The following is a 16,614-nucleotide window of genomic DNA, read 5'->3' as shown; positions in this document are numbered from 1 at the left end:
AATGATATCAAGTGTCAGAACAACTTGGCCACAGTAAGGAAATTTTGCCCATGGTATGACTATTTTCCACCTTCCCATTTCGACTTTCGGGCACCCTATCTGCATAACCTAGCAATTCCAAAATATAGCCCTCGGCAGTTCTTGTGGAACGATTCCAACAGATTCCACATGAAAAACGCTTATGTCCCTTTGGAGATGGCAGTACTGAATCAGTGGCACTTGCACTTTTTATAAAGACTTGAAGAATGAGATTATCACCCCTCTTTTATTGTTCATTCTGGGTCGCCCAACCACTGCCGCAGTGTCCTTTCTTTTGGCAGATCAAGATGAGCAGATGACAGCAAAGGTTGCAAGGTTTTTAGCTAGGGCAATCAAAATAAGGTCCACTCTTTCACTGTTGATTCAGGACCATAATGTGTGTTTTATATAATTGACTTTTATTTCTGTTCTTTGTATATTGCATTGTTCTTTTATTGCTATGGCCGATGGCTGACGCAAATAAAGATTAATTCATTCATAGCAACTTGATGAACTTCCAAATTGGCTGTAATTTCTAAATGAAGAGGAAGGAGTGGGACTGGGAACATAAATACATTACTGAGAAAGGAAGCGAGAAATGTGACTTGGATTTTTGTTGTTGTGCTGCTCAATATAATCCTCATTTTCACATCCTTTACGGAAGGAGTGGGGCTTGTGCTGTTGCATAACATTTGACTTGCAGCTATACAAAATAATTTATTCTATATCACTCAAGATAATCCTCATTTTCACATCCTTTCCAAAATGAATGGGACTGCAGCTGTTGTGTAACATAAAATGTTTTCATATCATGGCGCGTGTAAATCTGAAAGAGTGCAGCTGAATTTCATTAAAGGGGTGTTTTTCCACAGATTTAACAAGAGGCCAGTTCCATTACTATTATAACTTTTCTAACTACAGCAGTTATTTCATGAATAACTATGCCCATCTTCCATGCACATTAGTCTCTTTCTCCAGAAACATTTATAGCTTGTCTAATAATTGTAATACTGAACTATTTTTCTAAAAAATATTATGCTTTTATTGCAGGTGAAGAGACTAGGCTTAGTTGCTGTTAGTAAGTATATTGTTCTATGTATGTGCATTTAATATGCGGTTTAGTTTTGTATCTTTCTTTACAAATTGTAAGTTGCGGTGAATACTGTTTATGTACAAAAATTGTGCTAAAAGTTGTAAAATCCACTACAAAATGGGGTGTTTTGTACCCAAGTTTAATTGGACATCTGAGGCAGAAAATCTCTTACCTGACTCTACTTGGGAGTAATAATAATAAATTAAAACTTCTTGCCCTTCCACCATGCACTGGAGGAACTTGTGTCCAAGTAATCTTTGTGTTTTAAGTCCTGTTTATCTTAGAGCATTCAAATGAATGTGCCTTCTGGTCATTCTTACTGATGGAGCACACAGTAAATTGTGTGTTTTAGTTCTAAGCATGTGTCAACATTTTGTGTGTGTATTTCTAGTAGCAATTGATATTCAGTATACTGCAACGTTGAGGGAAATTATCAATCCATCACAATGTGTCTTCTTTACTGTATGTACTTTAAAATTGACAGAGCTTGCTCTTTTTGTTTCCCTTATCTTTTAGGCAATGCTTTGCCACAGGACATTACCTGTTTGGCAGCCGACAGAATGTTGGTCTTTGCATCTTGTGGCAGTCTTCTCCATGCTTTTGCTCGGAACAAAGAGGTTTGTATAATTATTATGCAAGATATACCAATTTGTATCTGATCCTGAAAGTGTTTAGGCTGCAAACCTGTATCCACAAACCTGGGAGTAGTTCACAGAATTCTATAGAACTTGCTTTTGAGTATACATTTGTATTCAGGATATGGGTGCTGTACTATTAATGTATGGGTGATTTGCCAAAGGTGGGCTGGAGTTGCTCTGAAACCTTAGTATGATGTTACAGTCAATATCTGGTTTACGTTTGGAATTGTTTAAAATATTAATTCTGAAATTGGTACAGCTGGGATGTTGTATGGGTCATATTACGACTTGAATCTAGTTTGGGCTGTATGTTATGCTTGTATTCTGCCTTTCCACCTAATCAATGTCAAGAAACCTGTGCCTCTCCTTTCATCCCTCACTCTGGCTGGAACTGATCAGAGTTGAAGTAATAACATCTGGAGGGCCGCGGGCTTCCTATACCTGTGCTAAATAGTGCTGAAGGCACTTCGTGTCCAGATATGATTTCATACCTCTAAGGAAATAACTGAGATACTTTGAATTGCAGGTGGTTCACACTTACAAAGGTCACAGAGCAGATGTTCACCTTATACTGCCATTTGGGGATCATTTGATATCTGTTGATCGTGATAACATTCTCATTATTTGGGATGTACAGTCAGAAGGTAATATTTGACCCTTTTTAAAGTAATAACTTTTCAGAGAAATAAATTTTTAAAACATATTTGTAGCATATATGGCAGCTAATGCTCTTCTTTCTCCTGCAGAAGAATACTTGCAGATGAATTTTGATAAGACAGTGTTTGCTGTTTCTGCAATTATGCACCCAAGTACCTATTTGAACAAAATTCTTCTTGGTAGTGAACAAGGAAATCTACAGTTGTGGAATGTAAAATCCAAGTAAGAACATGTCTCTCTCCCCCACCCAACTTCCTGACCCAAATTACAAATGTATTAGCCTGGTTATCAGTCATTTACTCCCGTAAAATGTGGAATTAATGCAGAGCGCTGATGGATTGGAGGGGGACAATTTTCCAGTGTTGTTTGATTCTAACAGACTAAATTGTAAATATGGCCATAAGTGAAACAATCACATGCTAGTGGTTCTCAAACTAAAGCTATACTGAAGGACTTGTTTAGCAACGAGCCTGTTCAAATTACATAGGAAATAACTGAGAATATTTGAAGTGACCATGAATTTTGTTATGTTTCTAAGACAGTAGAAGGGTTTGATCTAAAAATATGGGCCAAAGTCACGAGCACAATTTTCCTTGTTTAGTTTTATTTAAATGAGACGTGCACTATGCACCTATTGGTGACATTGATGAGTATTGTCTTAGGGGTGTCTTTGCATAGAGACAATGGCCCTGAGAACTCAAGGGCATCCTGATCAAATTTGCAGATGACACCAAACTGGGATGGGTGGCTAACACCCCAGAGGACAGGATCACACTTCAAAACGACCTTGACAGATTAGAGAACTGGGCCAAAACAAACAAGATGAATTTTAACAGGGAGAAATGTAAAGTATTGCACTTGGGCAAAAAAAATGAGAGGCACAAATACAAGATGGGTGACACCTGGCTTGAGAGCAGTACATGTGAAAAGGATCTAGGAGTCTTGGTTGACCACAAACTTGACATGAGCCAACAGTGTGACGCGGCAGCTAAAAAAGCCAATGCAATTCTGGGCTGTATCAATAGGAGTATTGCATCTAGATCAAGGGAAGTAATAGTGCCACTGTATTCTGCTCTGGTCAGACCTCACCTGGAGTACTGTGTCCAGTTCTGGGCACCACAGTTCAAGAAGGACCCTGACAAACTGGAACGTGTCCAGAGGAGGGCAACCAAAATGGTCAAAGGCCTGGAAACGATGCCTTATGAGGAACGGCTAAGGGAGCTGGGCATGTTTAGCCTGGAGAAGAGGAGGTTAAGGGGTGATATGATAGCCATGTTCAAATATATAAAAGGATGTCACATAGAGGAGAGAGAAAGGTTGTTTTCTGCTGCTCCAGAGAAGCGGACACGGAGCAATGGTTACAAACTTCAAGAAAGAAGATTCCACCTAAACATTAGGAAGAACTTCCTGACAGTAAGAGATGTTTGACAGTGGAATTTGCTGCCAAGGAGTGTGGTGGAGTCTCCTTCTTTGAAGGTCTTTAAGCAGAGGCTTGACAACCATATGTCAGGAGTGCTCTGATGGTGTTTCCTGCTTGGCAGGGGGTTGGACTCGATGGCCCTTGTGGTCTCTTCCAACTCTATGAATCTATGATTCTATGATTCTAACTGTGAGAAGATTGAACCGCCGTAGCTTTCCTCTCCCTTGTTTCCCAATGCAGGCTCCTGGGTCTCTACCAGAAAGGAGCTCTCCTGAAAGAAATGCTATGAGGACAGAGGGATCCTGGGGAAGTGGGAATTGGCTAAGATTGGGCAGAGGCACTTTGCATGAGTGGAGTTTCCTCCTGCTTTTAGTTCTTGGGACCTAAGACAATGCTAGTAGTATTCCTCCCCACCCCAATAAATAGCATCCCAGAAGTTTTAAGAATTTTTTTCTGCAAATGCTGGTTTTGTGTTTAACATCCATTCTGATGTAGTTTTGTTTCGTGGCATTAAAATTCACTAACCTCTTTCTCTCCCCCCCACCAAAGCAAACTTTTATATACATTTCCTGGCTGGGGAGCAGGAGTGACAGTCCTTCAACAGGTAAGTGTGTGAATATATAGAGGGTTGGATCCAGAGATCAGTCTGCAGAAGGTGGTGGGCAAAAAATGAGTTTCCTGGCACCTCCTCTTCCTGCCAGTCTGCCCTTCTAAAAAGGCTTTTCCTAGGTTTGGGGAACCCTGCTAAATAGTTTGGACCGAGGGGGAAGGTGATGGAAAATCAAGTGAAAACACCTTATGTGAGTGGCAGCTTCAATTACCTTCTGCAGGCTCATCTCTGGTTTCAACCCAGCCACAATTATATACTGTTCCTTGATAGTTATTTTCAGATTGCTTTATTAATGTTCACTGCTAGATCAAATAGGTATTGCCCACAATGCTAAGCCTGTCCCTTAATTTCTAGTTCATATTAGCAGATCTACTACTACTTTTGCAGGATTCTGAATGACAGACTTCAGTAAGCAAAGTCAATGTACATGTCAGTATTCTTGAAAACACTGTATACTTGGGATGTATTATATTGCTAGTGGCGTTGCAAAAATAATATATATGCAGGGGATTTGTCTTTAAATAAATGAGCCTAGCTCTTGCGAACCTGAAATTCATTCAAAAAGTCTATGCTAAAAATTAGCACTAGAATAGCAATGGAACGATCACATGCAGGCTTCAGTCTACACATCTAGAAGTAAGTTCTGTTCCATTTAATGGATTTTTTTAAATTAATGCAGTATGTTTGGGTTTAGACTGTTAAACCATGGTCCACAAATCACATATTCTTAAAATGTAGTAATCTTGAGACCATGTATTGTAGCTGGGTGTTTTTTTTAAGAATTCAACCAGTATGGAGCTCATTACTTGTGCTCTTCTTCTAAACACTTCTATTTGAACATAATTAGAATGATGTCAGTGTCCCAAATTATATACTAGTAGGTTTTACGCAAGGCTGTAATCCTTAAGCACACTTGTTTGGAAGTAAGCCCCAGTGAGGTTAGTGCTAAATATATGCATCCAAAATTTGATTTCATCCAAACGTCCACTCTTAGGTGGAAGAGTTGTAATTAAAATATTATGTGTTCTGTGAGTGGTGTGGCCCTGAATGTATGTTCCCTTGCTGTGCATTCATGTATTTGATACGAACGACAATAAGGTTTGCTCAAAGGCTTGCAAGGTGTTGGAAACTGGGCTTTAGTGTTAATACAGTAAGTTCTGTGGCCTGTTATAATCAAAGAATGTGTTAAGTTAGAGGTAGAGGGTTGAATCATATGAAACAAGCAAACTTATGCTCATGGATCAAGACCTCTGAACGACCCTCTGGAGTGGTGGGCTGTAGTTGGGAGGGGGAATCAAATTAAATCTCTCCCCCCCCCCACGCTCCAAACGAGTACAGCGTATGTGCACAGATCACCATTGAATCCAAGTGAAAGTTTACTAAAGAGAGTATTATTATAGAGTATTAGTCTACAGCTTCCGCAGTTTCTTTTGCCCTGGCTTCAGATGGTGAAGCACACTCCAAATAAAGCTGTAAGTAGGTGTAAAAATGTGTAGAACTAATTTGTTTGCCCCTCCTCCACAATGGCAACATTTTGATGAAAGCTGACCAAACCTACTGTATCACCCGAAGTCTCCAATAGCCTCTCTTGCTGCTTCTGTGGAGCTGGAAGGAAACAGGCAAGATCTTGGAGATGGCATCTCACCTAGTCTGAACTCTGAGGCTCCTTCCATTTTGGAAATATTAGAAGATGACTGGGAAATAACGCCATGGAATAATGATTAAATGCATCTCATTCTATTCAGTATGCAATAATAAAAATGCATGACAGTAAACAAGCTTTGAAATTGGAAAAAGCATGTATTTGATGCAGCAAGCTCATTCTTGTCTAAAAAGTAACAAAAGCCTCATTAGAATGAACTTGTGTGCTTACTCAGAACTTGGTGATTTCATTCAGGTGTGCCCAGGAAAAGTTTCTAATGGAATCTTACCATTACCAATCTTACCAATCTTAATAGGTTATTTATGCTCAGTTGCAAAATATCAAAAGTTGCTGTTGTTTAATAATACAACTTTCTTTGCAGGCCCCAGCAGTGGATGTCATTGCAGTAGGTCTTGTGTCTGGTTACATCGTAGTGCACAATATTAAATTTGATGAAACGCTGATGAAATTTCAACAAGACTGGGGTCCCATAACAGCGATATCATTCCGTACAGGTACACTTCAGCACTTATTAGAAACCTCAGACATGAGTTAAAGCCTTAAGTTGAAATACAAATTTAAGTATAAGCTACTTGTCACCTGTTGCAAGCTATCATAAGGCCAGGACTGAAATGTACAGGTAATTGGTCTTGCTGTAGTTGCATTTAGACAGTCCTCCAGTCGATGGCTTGAAGATCACAGATTCTGAACGTTCTATTCTCCCCTTGCATGCACAGTTTTTATGGAAATTTTTCTGGTCTAATCAAACGATAGTTTATTGTTATGTCTGAACAGGAAAATTGTGGCGTGAGTGATTTAATCACTCACCCTCTCCACCCTCTCCCAATCTATTTTAATGTTAGTTGGCTTTCTTTCCCAGTTGTATGCTCTTCAGTCTTACTTGTTTTGATTTAAGGTATCTGTATTTATGTTTTGTTTATTTTCTGCATGTGATCAGATGGACACCCAGTTATGGCTGCTGGAAGTCCTGTTGGGCATATTGGGTTGTGGGATCTAGAAGAAAAGAAACTTCAGGGCCAGATGAGAGGTGCCCATTCTACAGCAATTTCGGGTATGACATTTGTCCAAGGGGAACCACTTCTTATTACCAATGGTTCGGACAATGCAATAAGGGTAAGTTATATGGCTTTAACTAATTAATATTCCGTTTCCAAAGTGATTTCCCCTGCACCTTTCTGATGATCCTAAGATGATTCATGCACCTAGTCAAGTACTTTATTTTATTACGGTCATAGACCAGCATAAGCAAAACATCTGAATAAATAGCATAACAGTATAAATCTAAGCGAATAATTATTAAATAAATAGGAGCAAAAACCAAACGTAGATTTAAACATATACATAGAATACTTAATTACTTAATTCATGCACCTAGAAACACAATGTATACTCCTTCTTTTTGTTCTTGGGAACAAAAATATTGTGTAGTTGTGCAAAACTGTTCCGGGTAGAGCATTATGGTGCTTCTGTAAGATGCCCTCTTATGTTCGTTGTTGCATAATTAGATTTCATTTGTTGAGAAACAGCAGGCAATCTGCACAGTTCTGCTAAGCCAGTCATTACTAGCGATATAACTGTCACTAATCTGGTTGAGGATTTGAATGAGCAATCATGTACCGTTAAATCACTTCCTCCTTCTCTCCCCAATCTAGAACAGTCTTTTTACAAGTTTTCTTTTAACAAGAAAAGGCATATTTGTGCTCTTGGATAAAATTTTAAAAATCACTTAGTGTGCATTGTTCCCTGTTCTTATAAAAAACACAAAGATTAGGATCCAAGTACTTACGTTAGGAAATACTTCTTTGCTAAAATCAGGTATTTGGAAGCATGAAGTATCTATAATTTGCAAAAATAACGGAGAAGGTTTTGTATGTCCTTGAATGAAACATGAGTGTGGCCACATACAGAGCTTCTGAATATTACTACTTTATTGGTTTATTACTGTGCATTTATTTTGCTTCAAGCTTATTTTCAAGTCTTGCTTTCCTTTACACTTGTTTTCTTGTGTTTGTTTACTTGTTGAATAGGTATGGATCTTTGATGGCCCTGGAGGAAGTGGTAGATTGCTGAGATTCCGAATGGGCCACAGTGCACCTCCAACAAAAATCAGATATCATGGGCAAAATGGGCAGCAAATTCTCAGTGCCGGTAGGAATTCTACCAGCTTCCAGTTATGTTGAAATGAGTAATACTGTTTTTGGATCAAGTCATGTGAAGTTCAGTTTCTCGTGATTAAGGATTAGTCATAGGCCAGCCAATTTATCTCTGACTTGTTTGGTTTTGGTCCAGTATGCAGGTTGGATCTTGAACATAGTTTTACCTTTTTCGATTTCAAATTGAAGTCTTGGTTTTCTTGTAAAAGTTGGCCCCTGTCCAAAATAACGTAATACAATAAGCCCACAAGTTGTGCATGCAATACTTAATGTGATTAGAACATTGTGCAGGGGGGAATGAATGAATGAATGAATAAAGAAAGAAAGAAAGAAAGAGCGAGCCATGGAAACCCACCATTCTCTGATCTTTCATTTATTTATTTCCCCACCAGCACCAGCACACCCAGCTATATATTCCTCTCTTACAAGCATCCCAGAACCCTCATACCAACTCGCCAAAGTCCAGTAAGCATAGTCACACCTTCCTTACCAGCCTCTGGGAAAGAGGTGTGTAAGCTTTGGGAGCATCCCAGAGGCCAGTAAGGAAGGCACCCTACTCACACTCAGGACCCTCCCACGACCTTCGCAGACCCTAGTAAGCAGCTCTCCGCCTGCGGGGGGAGGGGGGGGCGTTCCTGACTTTGTGCGATTTTGCCTTTGTGTTCAGACCCCCGGAACTGAACCATTGTGTAAGTAGTGGGCCCATGTAATTTAACACTGCATTAGGAGATAATTTCAAGCTTTGTTGATTGGTTATTAACCAATAGGACACACTGCTGGCGGAATGAATTCCTCCCTCTCCTCTGCAGCCCATCTCCTCCCCAAAAAAATATACTCAGAAGGGTTAGACGATCCTCCAGAGAAGAGAGGAGGGGGAGGCAAGTCAGTAGTGAGACGTTGGATGCAAAAGCAAGGTTTTCTCCAACAATTTCTATAACGGTTTACATTTAAAAGTTGCCTAAAATGAACTGATGCATAGGTATACCTACATTATTATTTTTATGTTCTCCTGTAGGACAAGATAGTACCTTGCAATCATTTTCCACGGTGCATGAGCGATTTAATAAAAGCTTAGGACGCGGTGAGTGGGACTACGCAATGCATAATCAAATGTCTGTGAAGGTATTTTGGTGTATTGAACCTGTATGAGAGCTAAAATATTGTGTAGCTGCTCAGTTCACCCATTTTCTAGCTGCTCTTCGTTGTGCTCAGACTCTTGTTGTTTAGTGACTGGTAAACAATCCTGAACCAGAGGAAATAATATTCTGTAAAGAAAGTTCTATTGAAATGAGTGAGATTTCTTATGATAATTATTGTTTGTTTGTGCTTTTGAAACTTAACACCTGATCCTAATTTCAGTGTAATTTTTCTTTTGACGTAGTATTGGGTGGTGTCGTGGCAGAGTTAGGAAACAGCCTTCCCTAAGACTTAATATGTTCAAACTGTCAGTGCCTGCCGTACATTTGTGTCATGTTTCTCATCTCTTGAAGGTTCCATAAATAAAAAGAAATCAAAAAGGAAAGGACTCCGGTATGATACAATGGCTCTTCCACCTATTACAACATTTGCTACAGGTGCGTAATTCTTCGCTTGTCTTGAATGAATGAGGTAATACGACATCAAGTCTTCCCCCCCCTTCCCCTGCCCCCATTGAATAGCATCTTACGTGGCTGATGAGATTCCAAGTAAATCTAGAACCAAAGTGGCTGTGACTATCCAGAAAAGTAATTGGTGGATGGCTCAGTGAAAACACTAACTCACTGTGCAGTTGGGTTGAAAAGGTCAAATCCCATGTTGGAGGTGATTATAGAGAAGAGATTGAAAATGAAAGGCTCCTCTAATAATGGCTATGTACAGAAATCTACAGTGCAATTCCTATCGGCCTATTTGTATATTTTTGCTGCCACGTTGTGTTGTGATGGGTGCTGGCTGACCTCACATTCAAAGCAGCATAGACCAATTCACGGAGGGCGGAACTATCTAGGGCTGTTGGCTATGACAATGAAATGGGACTTCTAGACTTAGTGGCAGTGTGCTGCAATTAGATGTTGGAAGCCGGACACTGGACTGCACAGACTACTAGTCTGATTCCACAGCGCTGCTCTTAAGTTGTTTTTTCTACTCTCAGTGCAACAAGTTCCTCTGGCCTGGTGGAACGCTGTACCTCATGAGACCAGGGCCCTGCGGGATCTGATTTCTTTCCGCAGGGCCTGTAAGACAGAGTTGTTCCACCTGGCCTTTGGCTTGGAGCCAATTTTATTCCCTCCCCCTCTTTTTTCTTTTTCCTTTCTCCTCCTGTGATGAGGCTGCATTTTAATATTTTAATGTTTCAATATTTTAATCTTGTATTTTAATCTTGTTTTTAAGTTGTATTCATTCAACTTGTTTTTATTATTGCTTGTTAGCTGCCCTGAGCCTGGCCTTGGCTGGGGAGGGCGGGGTATAAATAAAAAATATTAATATTATTATTACTACTACTACTACTACTACTACTACTATAGGTTGTTCTTACAATATTTATTCTGTTCAACGTTAAGTGGGTAGTTTCCCATAAGAAGGGCCGGCTGAATCAGTCCAGTGGCCCATCTGGTCCAGCATGCTGCTCTTACAGGGGCGAAGCAGATGCCCGTGGGAAACTAGGGAGCAGAGCACTCATGCACTCCCCCCCCCATGTGGTTTCCAGCAATTGGTATTCAGAAGCATTGCTGCCTCTAGCTGCAGGGGATAGAGCATAGTCGTCCTGGCTAGTCCACCATGAATTTGTACAGTCCTCCTTTAAAGCCATCCATAGTTGGTGGCCTCCTGGGGAGCAACTTCCATCGTTTGACGGACTTCCTTGTGCTGGGCGGACTCTTTACAGTTAGGATAATGGCAGACATGGAACCCTTGTACTGTATAGTGGTACCTCGGGTTACATACGCTTCAGGTTACAGACTCCGCTAACCCAGAAATAGTGCTTCAAGTTAAGAACTTTGCTTCAGGGTGAGAACAGAAATCGTGCTCTGGTGGCGCGGCGGCAGCAGGAGGCCCCATTAGCTAAAGTGGTGCTTCAGGTTAAGAACAGTTTCAGGTTAAGTACGGACCTCCGGAACGAATTAAGTACTTAACCCGAGGTACCACTGTATTAAATTAAACAACTGCTAAACAATTGTTATAAAATGTGTTCAAAGCCATTTTTCCATGGGACAGTTGCTTCTTGATTAAGAGTTGTGCCTTTTAACCTATTTTGATTGTGTTACAGAGGTGGCCCGTCAAAGTGACTGGGATGGGATCATTGCTTGCCATCAAGGATTTGTAACCTGTACTACCTGGAATTATCAGAAAGGGTCAATGGGAATTCATAAACTGACGCCACAAGACTTCAGCAAAAATAGACCTCTTGGTGTATATGCAACAGTAAGGGTTTTTTTAAAAAAAAAAAACTGATTGAAGGATATAGTTCTATTGTTGTTTTTTAAGTGTACAGAAAAACCCGCTCATAATTCAGAATGACATAACCAAGATAGGTTGATGTTGTTGTTAAAAGCAATAATATATTTAATAAACCAGAGAGCCATCACTGAAAGGGCCCATTATTGTTTACCTAAGACTTTAGGGCTTAATTGGAGGGCAGTTAGGTATGTCTGTGGTTGGTTGGTTGGTTGGTTGGTTGGTTGGTTGAGTGTACTTATATGCCACTTTTCCACAAAGCGGCTTACAGGAAACATCCAAAATGTCAAAATGCAAGCATACGAAATACAGAGAGCATGTCAGTAAATTCAGAAATGACAAAAATCAACAATTTGCTGCTGTTTGATTGTTAAATTCGGTATTACAAGGAAAAAAGCAATCTAGGTTTAAGTACATAAATACAAAGAAAGCAAGTATTAACTGACAAGAAGGGTTCTCTTTCTGGTCTTCGTGCACACCAGGGAGCCTGGCTTAACTACAGCTCATTTTTTCCCATTGACTTTGCAGCCAGCCCATTGATCCTTGGTTTTTGAACTTTTCAGAAGCCGAAACGGTCTTCCGGAATGGATTAAGTTCGGACACCAAGGCTCCACTGTATTCTAAATCACAATAATAGCAAGAATTATTATTTATCTGAACATCTCAGTACTTTTTTGAAAGTAGAATCAGATTGTATTGAATGGTGTTTGTTTAAACAGTTAAGAAGCTGGCATTGTTAATCACAAATATTGGAAGTAAGATTTCAAATATTTGCTTCTATAAAAAAACTTGTTTCTTTCTCTTTCCCCAAAAGGCAGTAGATATCAGTTCCTGCGGAAACTTTGCTGTAATTGGACTTTCAACAGGACATGTGGATGTATACAACATGCAGTCTGGCATTCACAGAGGGCGTTATGGCAAAGAAAAAGGTGAAAATTGGGCACTTAGAAAACATTCTGGTTGAAATCCAGTGCTGCCTTTTCTGTTGCAGAATGTCTTTTGATCCAGCCAAGGCATCTGCTAATGTACAAAAATGGGGGGAAGGCAGAGATTTTTGTCAATCCCTTCTCTCTGCTGCAACACTCTGTGGCCACCAAAAGTCTGCTCTAGAAGGCTGGAGGACCCTATACAACAGTTTGGAAGATCACATAAGTGAGAGGCAGGGTGTCAGTGAAATTTCCCTCCCCATATCTTAAATTAGTGGGTGCCTCAGCTGAATCAAAAGCTGTTCCATGAGCGGACAGCTGCATTGGAGTTTACCCTCTTAACAACAGTTTCAGTGTTGTTGAGACTCTGGATCGGAAATACACCCTCAGAATGCTCTCCTGTAACAATATGGCTATTACTGCTATACAGAGAATGGGATGTGCTGGCTTGTGTTTGCGCACACCTACGCTGAACATCATTTGTAGTATTTGCCATGTGATTGGGAATGCGCTTGTACATGAGGAAAGCATATGCATATAGGGATGTAGGAGAACATGTCCAGCTGTCTTTATTTTGTATGGCAGGGGGTGAGCATAAGCCAATGAGCCCTCTTCGGCACATACTGTGTGACAAATTTCCTGCTGCATTTTCAAATGTATGAATGTTGCCAGCAGATTAAATTGAGCCTTTGGATTTGATGTGCTGCAGAGAAGAGGCAGGAAGCTTTAGCACAACACTGACCTTAGCTCAGGGGTGGGTATCCTGTCACCTTCCAGATACTGTTGAACTCCAACTCTCATCAGCCCCAACTCTTATGGCCACTGGTCAAGGATGGAGCAAGTTGTAGTTTAGCAAAATTTGGAGGCCCACAGGTTAAATAACCCTGCTATGATCAGACAACAACTAGATGGATCATTGCAGGCCTGTATATTATGATGGCAATAAACCAGCAATAACAAAGGTGCATATTGTTACTTCACGCTGGAGTAGGGAGATGCTTCTGATACACATGCCTGCCTTCTGCATGCACAGTGAGTTGTTAAGTCGTCTTTGCATTAACAAATTTGGGGTTCCAATTTCATAAGATAGTGTGTCCCGTGTGCATTTGGTGGCATGGTTTAGCCATGCAGAATGAGGAAGGAAGCTTTACTCTGGATCTCAGTTCCACGGTGGACACAATGTACTGCACTACAGGAAAAATATGACAGAAAGTGAATATGATTAACCGTGGTATGGTATCTATCTATTCCTGAAGGATGTTATATTGTGCTTAGATTGTGAGCTGTGCTAAGGATCTGTATGTAAATTTATAATGACAAATAGTTGGAAGACGCGAAATTAAGGTGGTGGACTATTAATTGACTCTTTTTCTCTGCAATTAAAGCTCATGAAGGCTCCATAAGAGGAGTAGCCGTGGATGGATTAAACCAGCTGACAACCACAGCAGGAAGTGAAGGATTGATCAAGTTCTGGAACTTCAAGAGCACAAAATTTGTTCACTCTATTAACCTCCCTTCTTCTCCAAGTAAAATGTTGCTTCATAGAGACAGGTGGGATTATTTCAAGATATATTGTTTTTAATAAGTTCTCTTACTTCAGCGGTGATATTTTCATTATTCATATTTGCAGAACACAGTTGTACTAAAATAATTTTACCCCTCCTAATTTCTGAAATACGTGCCGCCTCCCTAGTTTCTTCATTTAAACAGGGTCTTCTTGAGGGTGGCCCTGCAGCTGCAGGCCTCCCTTCCAATTAAAATTCACTTGGCCTCTTCAGTTTTGACATTCAAGAAGGCTTTAGAAAGAGGGTGGCTAACCTTTTCTGGTCCAAGGGCTGCATTGAAGGTTAGTCATTCACACAAGCATATGCATGCATGCAGATACAATACACAACAACCCAGACATCCAGACCAGACATCCATGCACACACACCACATGCACACAGGTGATAAATAGAACCATTTCCTTTGCTGTGATGCAGCTTATCTTTCAGAGATGGCTCTTTTCCCGCTGGCATGGCACTGCTATTAGGAGATCTTGCCAGTCATGAGCAGGAGAGTGTGCTCCTTCCTTCCCTGTCCCCGCCCCACTGGCCTGTAAGACCTAACAGTGATGCCAGAAGAAGAGGAGACACGTTTGCAAAGTGAAGAGGTGCCTGAGTCTGCCAGGGGCTGGCAGACAACTGGCATTGGCTTGGCAGGCTGGATCTGGAGCCACTCCTGCCTTAAAATCTTTACTGTGGCCTTTCCTTAAGAGAAAGGGTCCCATTTTCATTGTCTGTATGCATTCAGTGCTTAGTATTTTGCCTTATGTTCCATTGTTTTTATTTCTCCCTATGCTACTTTGTAAAAAGCAACAAATAAATAACTGGAATAATCTTAACTGATGAAAATATCAAAATTATTGTTGTAATTTGGTTCTTACCCTTTACACATCCAACCCACTAGAGTCACGTGTCCATTTTGCTCATTATGCCCTGCTCATATCCAGCTTTTGCCTTTCCTTTCCCCTGTCAAAACATTTAGGGTAGCCTTAAACATCTATTGAGAGTTTCCCCTGAAGTTTGTGTTCCAAGAATATCAATAACAAAGAAGGGATTTTTTTGCCTCTTCCTTAACATGTGTTTGATATTCTACTTTATATTCTTCTTGATTTTACCAGTTGCATTCTGGGAATTGTTACGGATGACTTCACCATCAGCGTCCTGGATATAGAAACACGAAAAATCGTGAGGAAGTTTTCAGGGCACCAAGGCCAGATAAATGACCTGGTAAGTTTGTATCTATTTACTATCAATTGCGTAGAGGTTACATACCGCCAGAGTTCATCTACATTGGGCAGGCAACGTAGTGACCTCCAGATTTTGTAGACTGTAATTCCCATCATCCCCAGGCAACATAGCGAATGGTTAGGGAGAATGGAAGTTGCAGCCCACAGTATCAACAGGGTACCATGTTGCCTATCATCATGTTAGATCTTTGAGGTTTGTGCCGAAACAAATGCATATTCTTGTATGTGGGTCAGTTGATTTGGGGTCGCCTAATCCTTTAGCAAGAGTAAAGCTAAGGGCATGTGGACCTGAATGGAAGACCACTGGGAGTCCCATGGAAGACACTGAGCTTTCTAAAAGAAGAACAGGAATATGAATTGTAATAAATGATGTGAATGGATACAGTTACTATGTGCTAACTTAAACATTTTCCTAAGTATTCTTCAGCTTTGAATATATCCAATGTTTCAACAACTCAACTTCGAAATGCTTTTTTGTTGCTAGTGTAGCTAGAGTATCATCCCAATTACAGTGGTGCCTCGCAAGACGAAATTAATCCGTTCCATGAGGCTCTTCGTATAGCGGTTTTTTCGTCTTGCGAAGCAAGCCCATTGACAGCTTAGCGGATTAGCGCTATTAGCGATCAGCTGTTAAGCGGCTTATCAGCGGATCAGCTGATAAGCAGCTTAGGAAAAGGGGGGGAAAGGGAAAAAAACCCGCAGGAACTCGCAAGACATTTTCGTCTTGCGAAGCAAGCCCATAGGGAAATTCGTTTTGCGAAGCGCCTCCAAAACGGAAAACCCTTTCGTCTAGCGGGTTTTCCGTCTTGCGAGGCGTTCGTCTTGCGGGGCATCACTGTATTTTTTAAAAATATTCATTATAATTTATAAAATATAAAATACAATGATTGCAAGGATATATCAAGTAAATACCTGTTCCTGTAACACCATATATATGTGTGTAAGTTTGTGGGTATCATGCAGCTACAAATACCAATATTATAAATCCAAAAATTATAACACATTAATATACTGCATAGATAAATGGTTGTAATCAATACAGTGGACGCTTGGGTTGTGAACGTGATCCGTGTGGGAGGCACGTTCGCAACCTGCAGCGCCATGTCTGCACACGCGCGGGTTGCGATTTGGCGCTTCTGCACATGTACGCCTGCCAAAACCCGGAAGTAACCCGTTCTGGTACTTTTGGCGCAACCTGAAGCACCTGTAACCCGAG

At 40.6% G+C, this 16,614-nt stretch overlaps 1 protein-coding gene across 1 annotated transcript in view; it reads left to right on the top strand.

The window, feature by feature from the left end:
* WDR36 (WD repeat domain 36) overlaps positions 1 to 16,614 on the top strand; it is a 33,038-nt gene that overhangs the window by 2,536 nt on the left and 13,888 nt on the right. The window contains exons 2-15 of the mRNA XM_083702312.1: positions 1,069 to 1,096; positions 1,628 to 1,728; positions 2,276 to 2,393; positions 2,496 to 2,628; positions 4,376 to 4,430; positions 6,461 to 6,593; positions 7,037 to 7,212; positions 8,127 to 8,247; positions 9,268 to 9,333; positions 9,743 to 9,826; positions 11,494 to 11,648; positions 12,496 to 12,610; positions 13,993 to 14,158; positions 15,270 to 15,378. Of these exons, the coding sequence (XP_083558438.1) occupies positions 1,069 to 1,096; positions 1,628 to 1,728; positions 2,276 to 2,393; positions 2,496 to 2,628; positions 4,376 to 4,430; positions 6,461 to 6,593; positions 7,037 to 7,212; positions 8,127 to 8,247; positions 9,268 to 9,333; positions 9,743 to 9,826; positions 11,494 to 11,648; positions 12,496 to 12,610; positions 13,993 to 14,158; positions 15,270 to 15,378 (1,560 nt within the window). The remainder of the gene's footprint in view (positions 1 to 1,068; positions 1,097 to 1,627; positions 1,729 to 2,275; positions 2,394 to 2,495; positions 2,629 to 4,375; positions 4,431 to 6,460; positions 6,594 to 7,036; positions 7,213 to 8,126; positions 8,248 to 9,267; positions 9,334 to 9,742; positions 9,827 to 11,493; positions 11,649 to 12,495; positions 12,611 to 13,992; positions 14,159 to 15,269; positions 15,379 to 16,614) is intronic.

The sequence above is a fragment of the Podarcis gaigeae genome, assembly GCF_964106915.1.
Source record: "Podarcis gaigeae genome assembly, chromosome: 11".
NCBI lineage: Eukaryota > Metazoa > Chordata > Lepidosauria > Squamata > Lacertidae > Podarcis > Podarcis gaigeae.
Note: the sequence above shows the minus strand (reverse complement) of the source record. Positions and strands in the feature narration are given on the sequence as shown.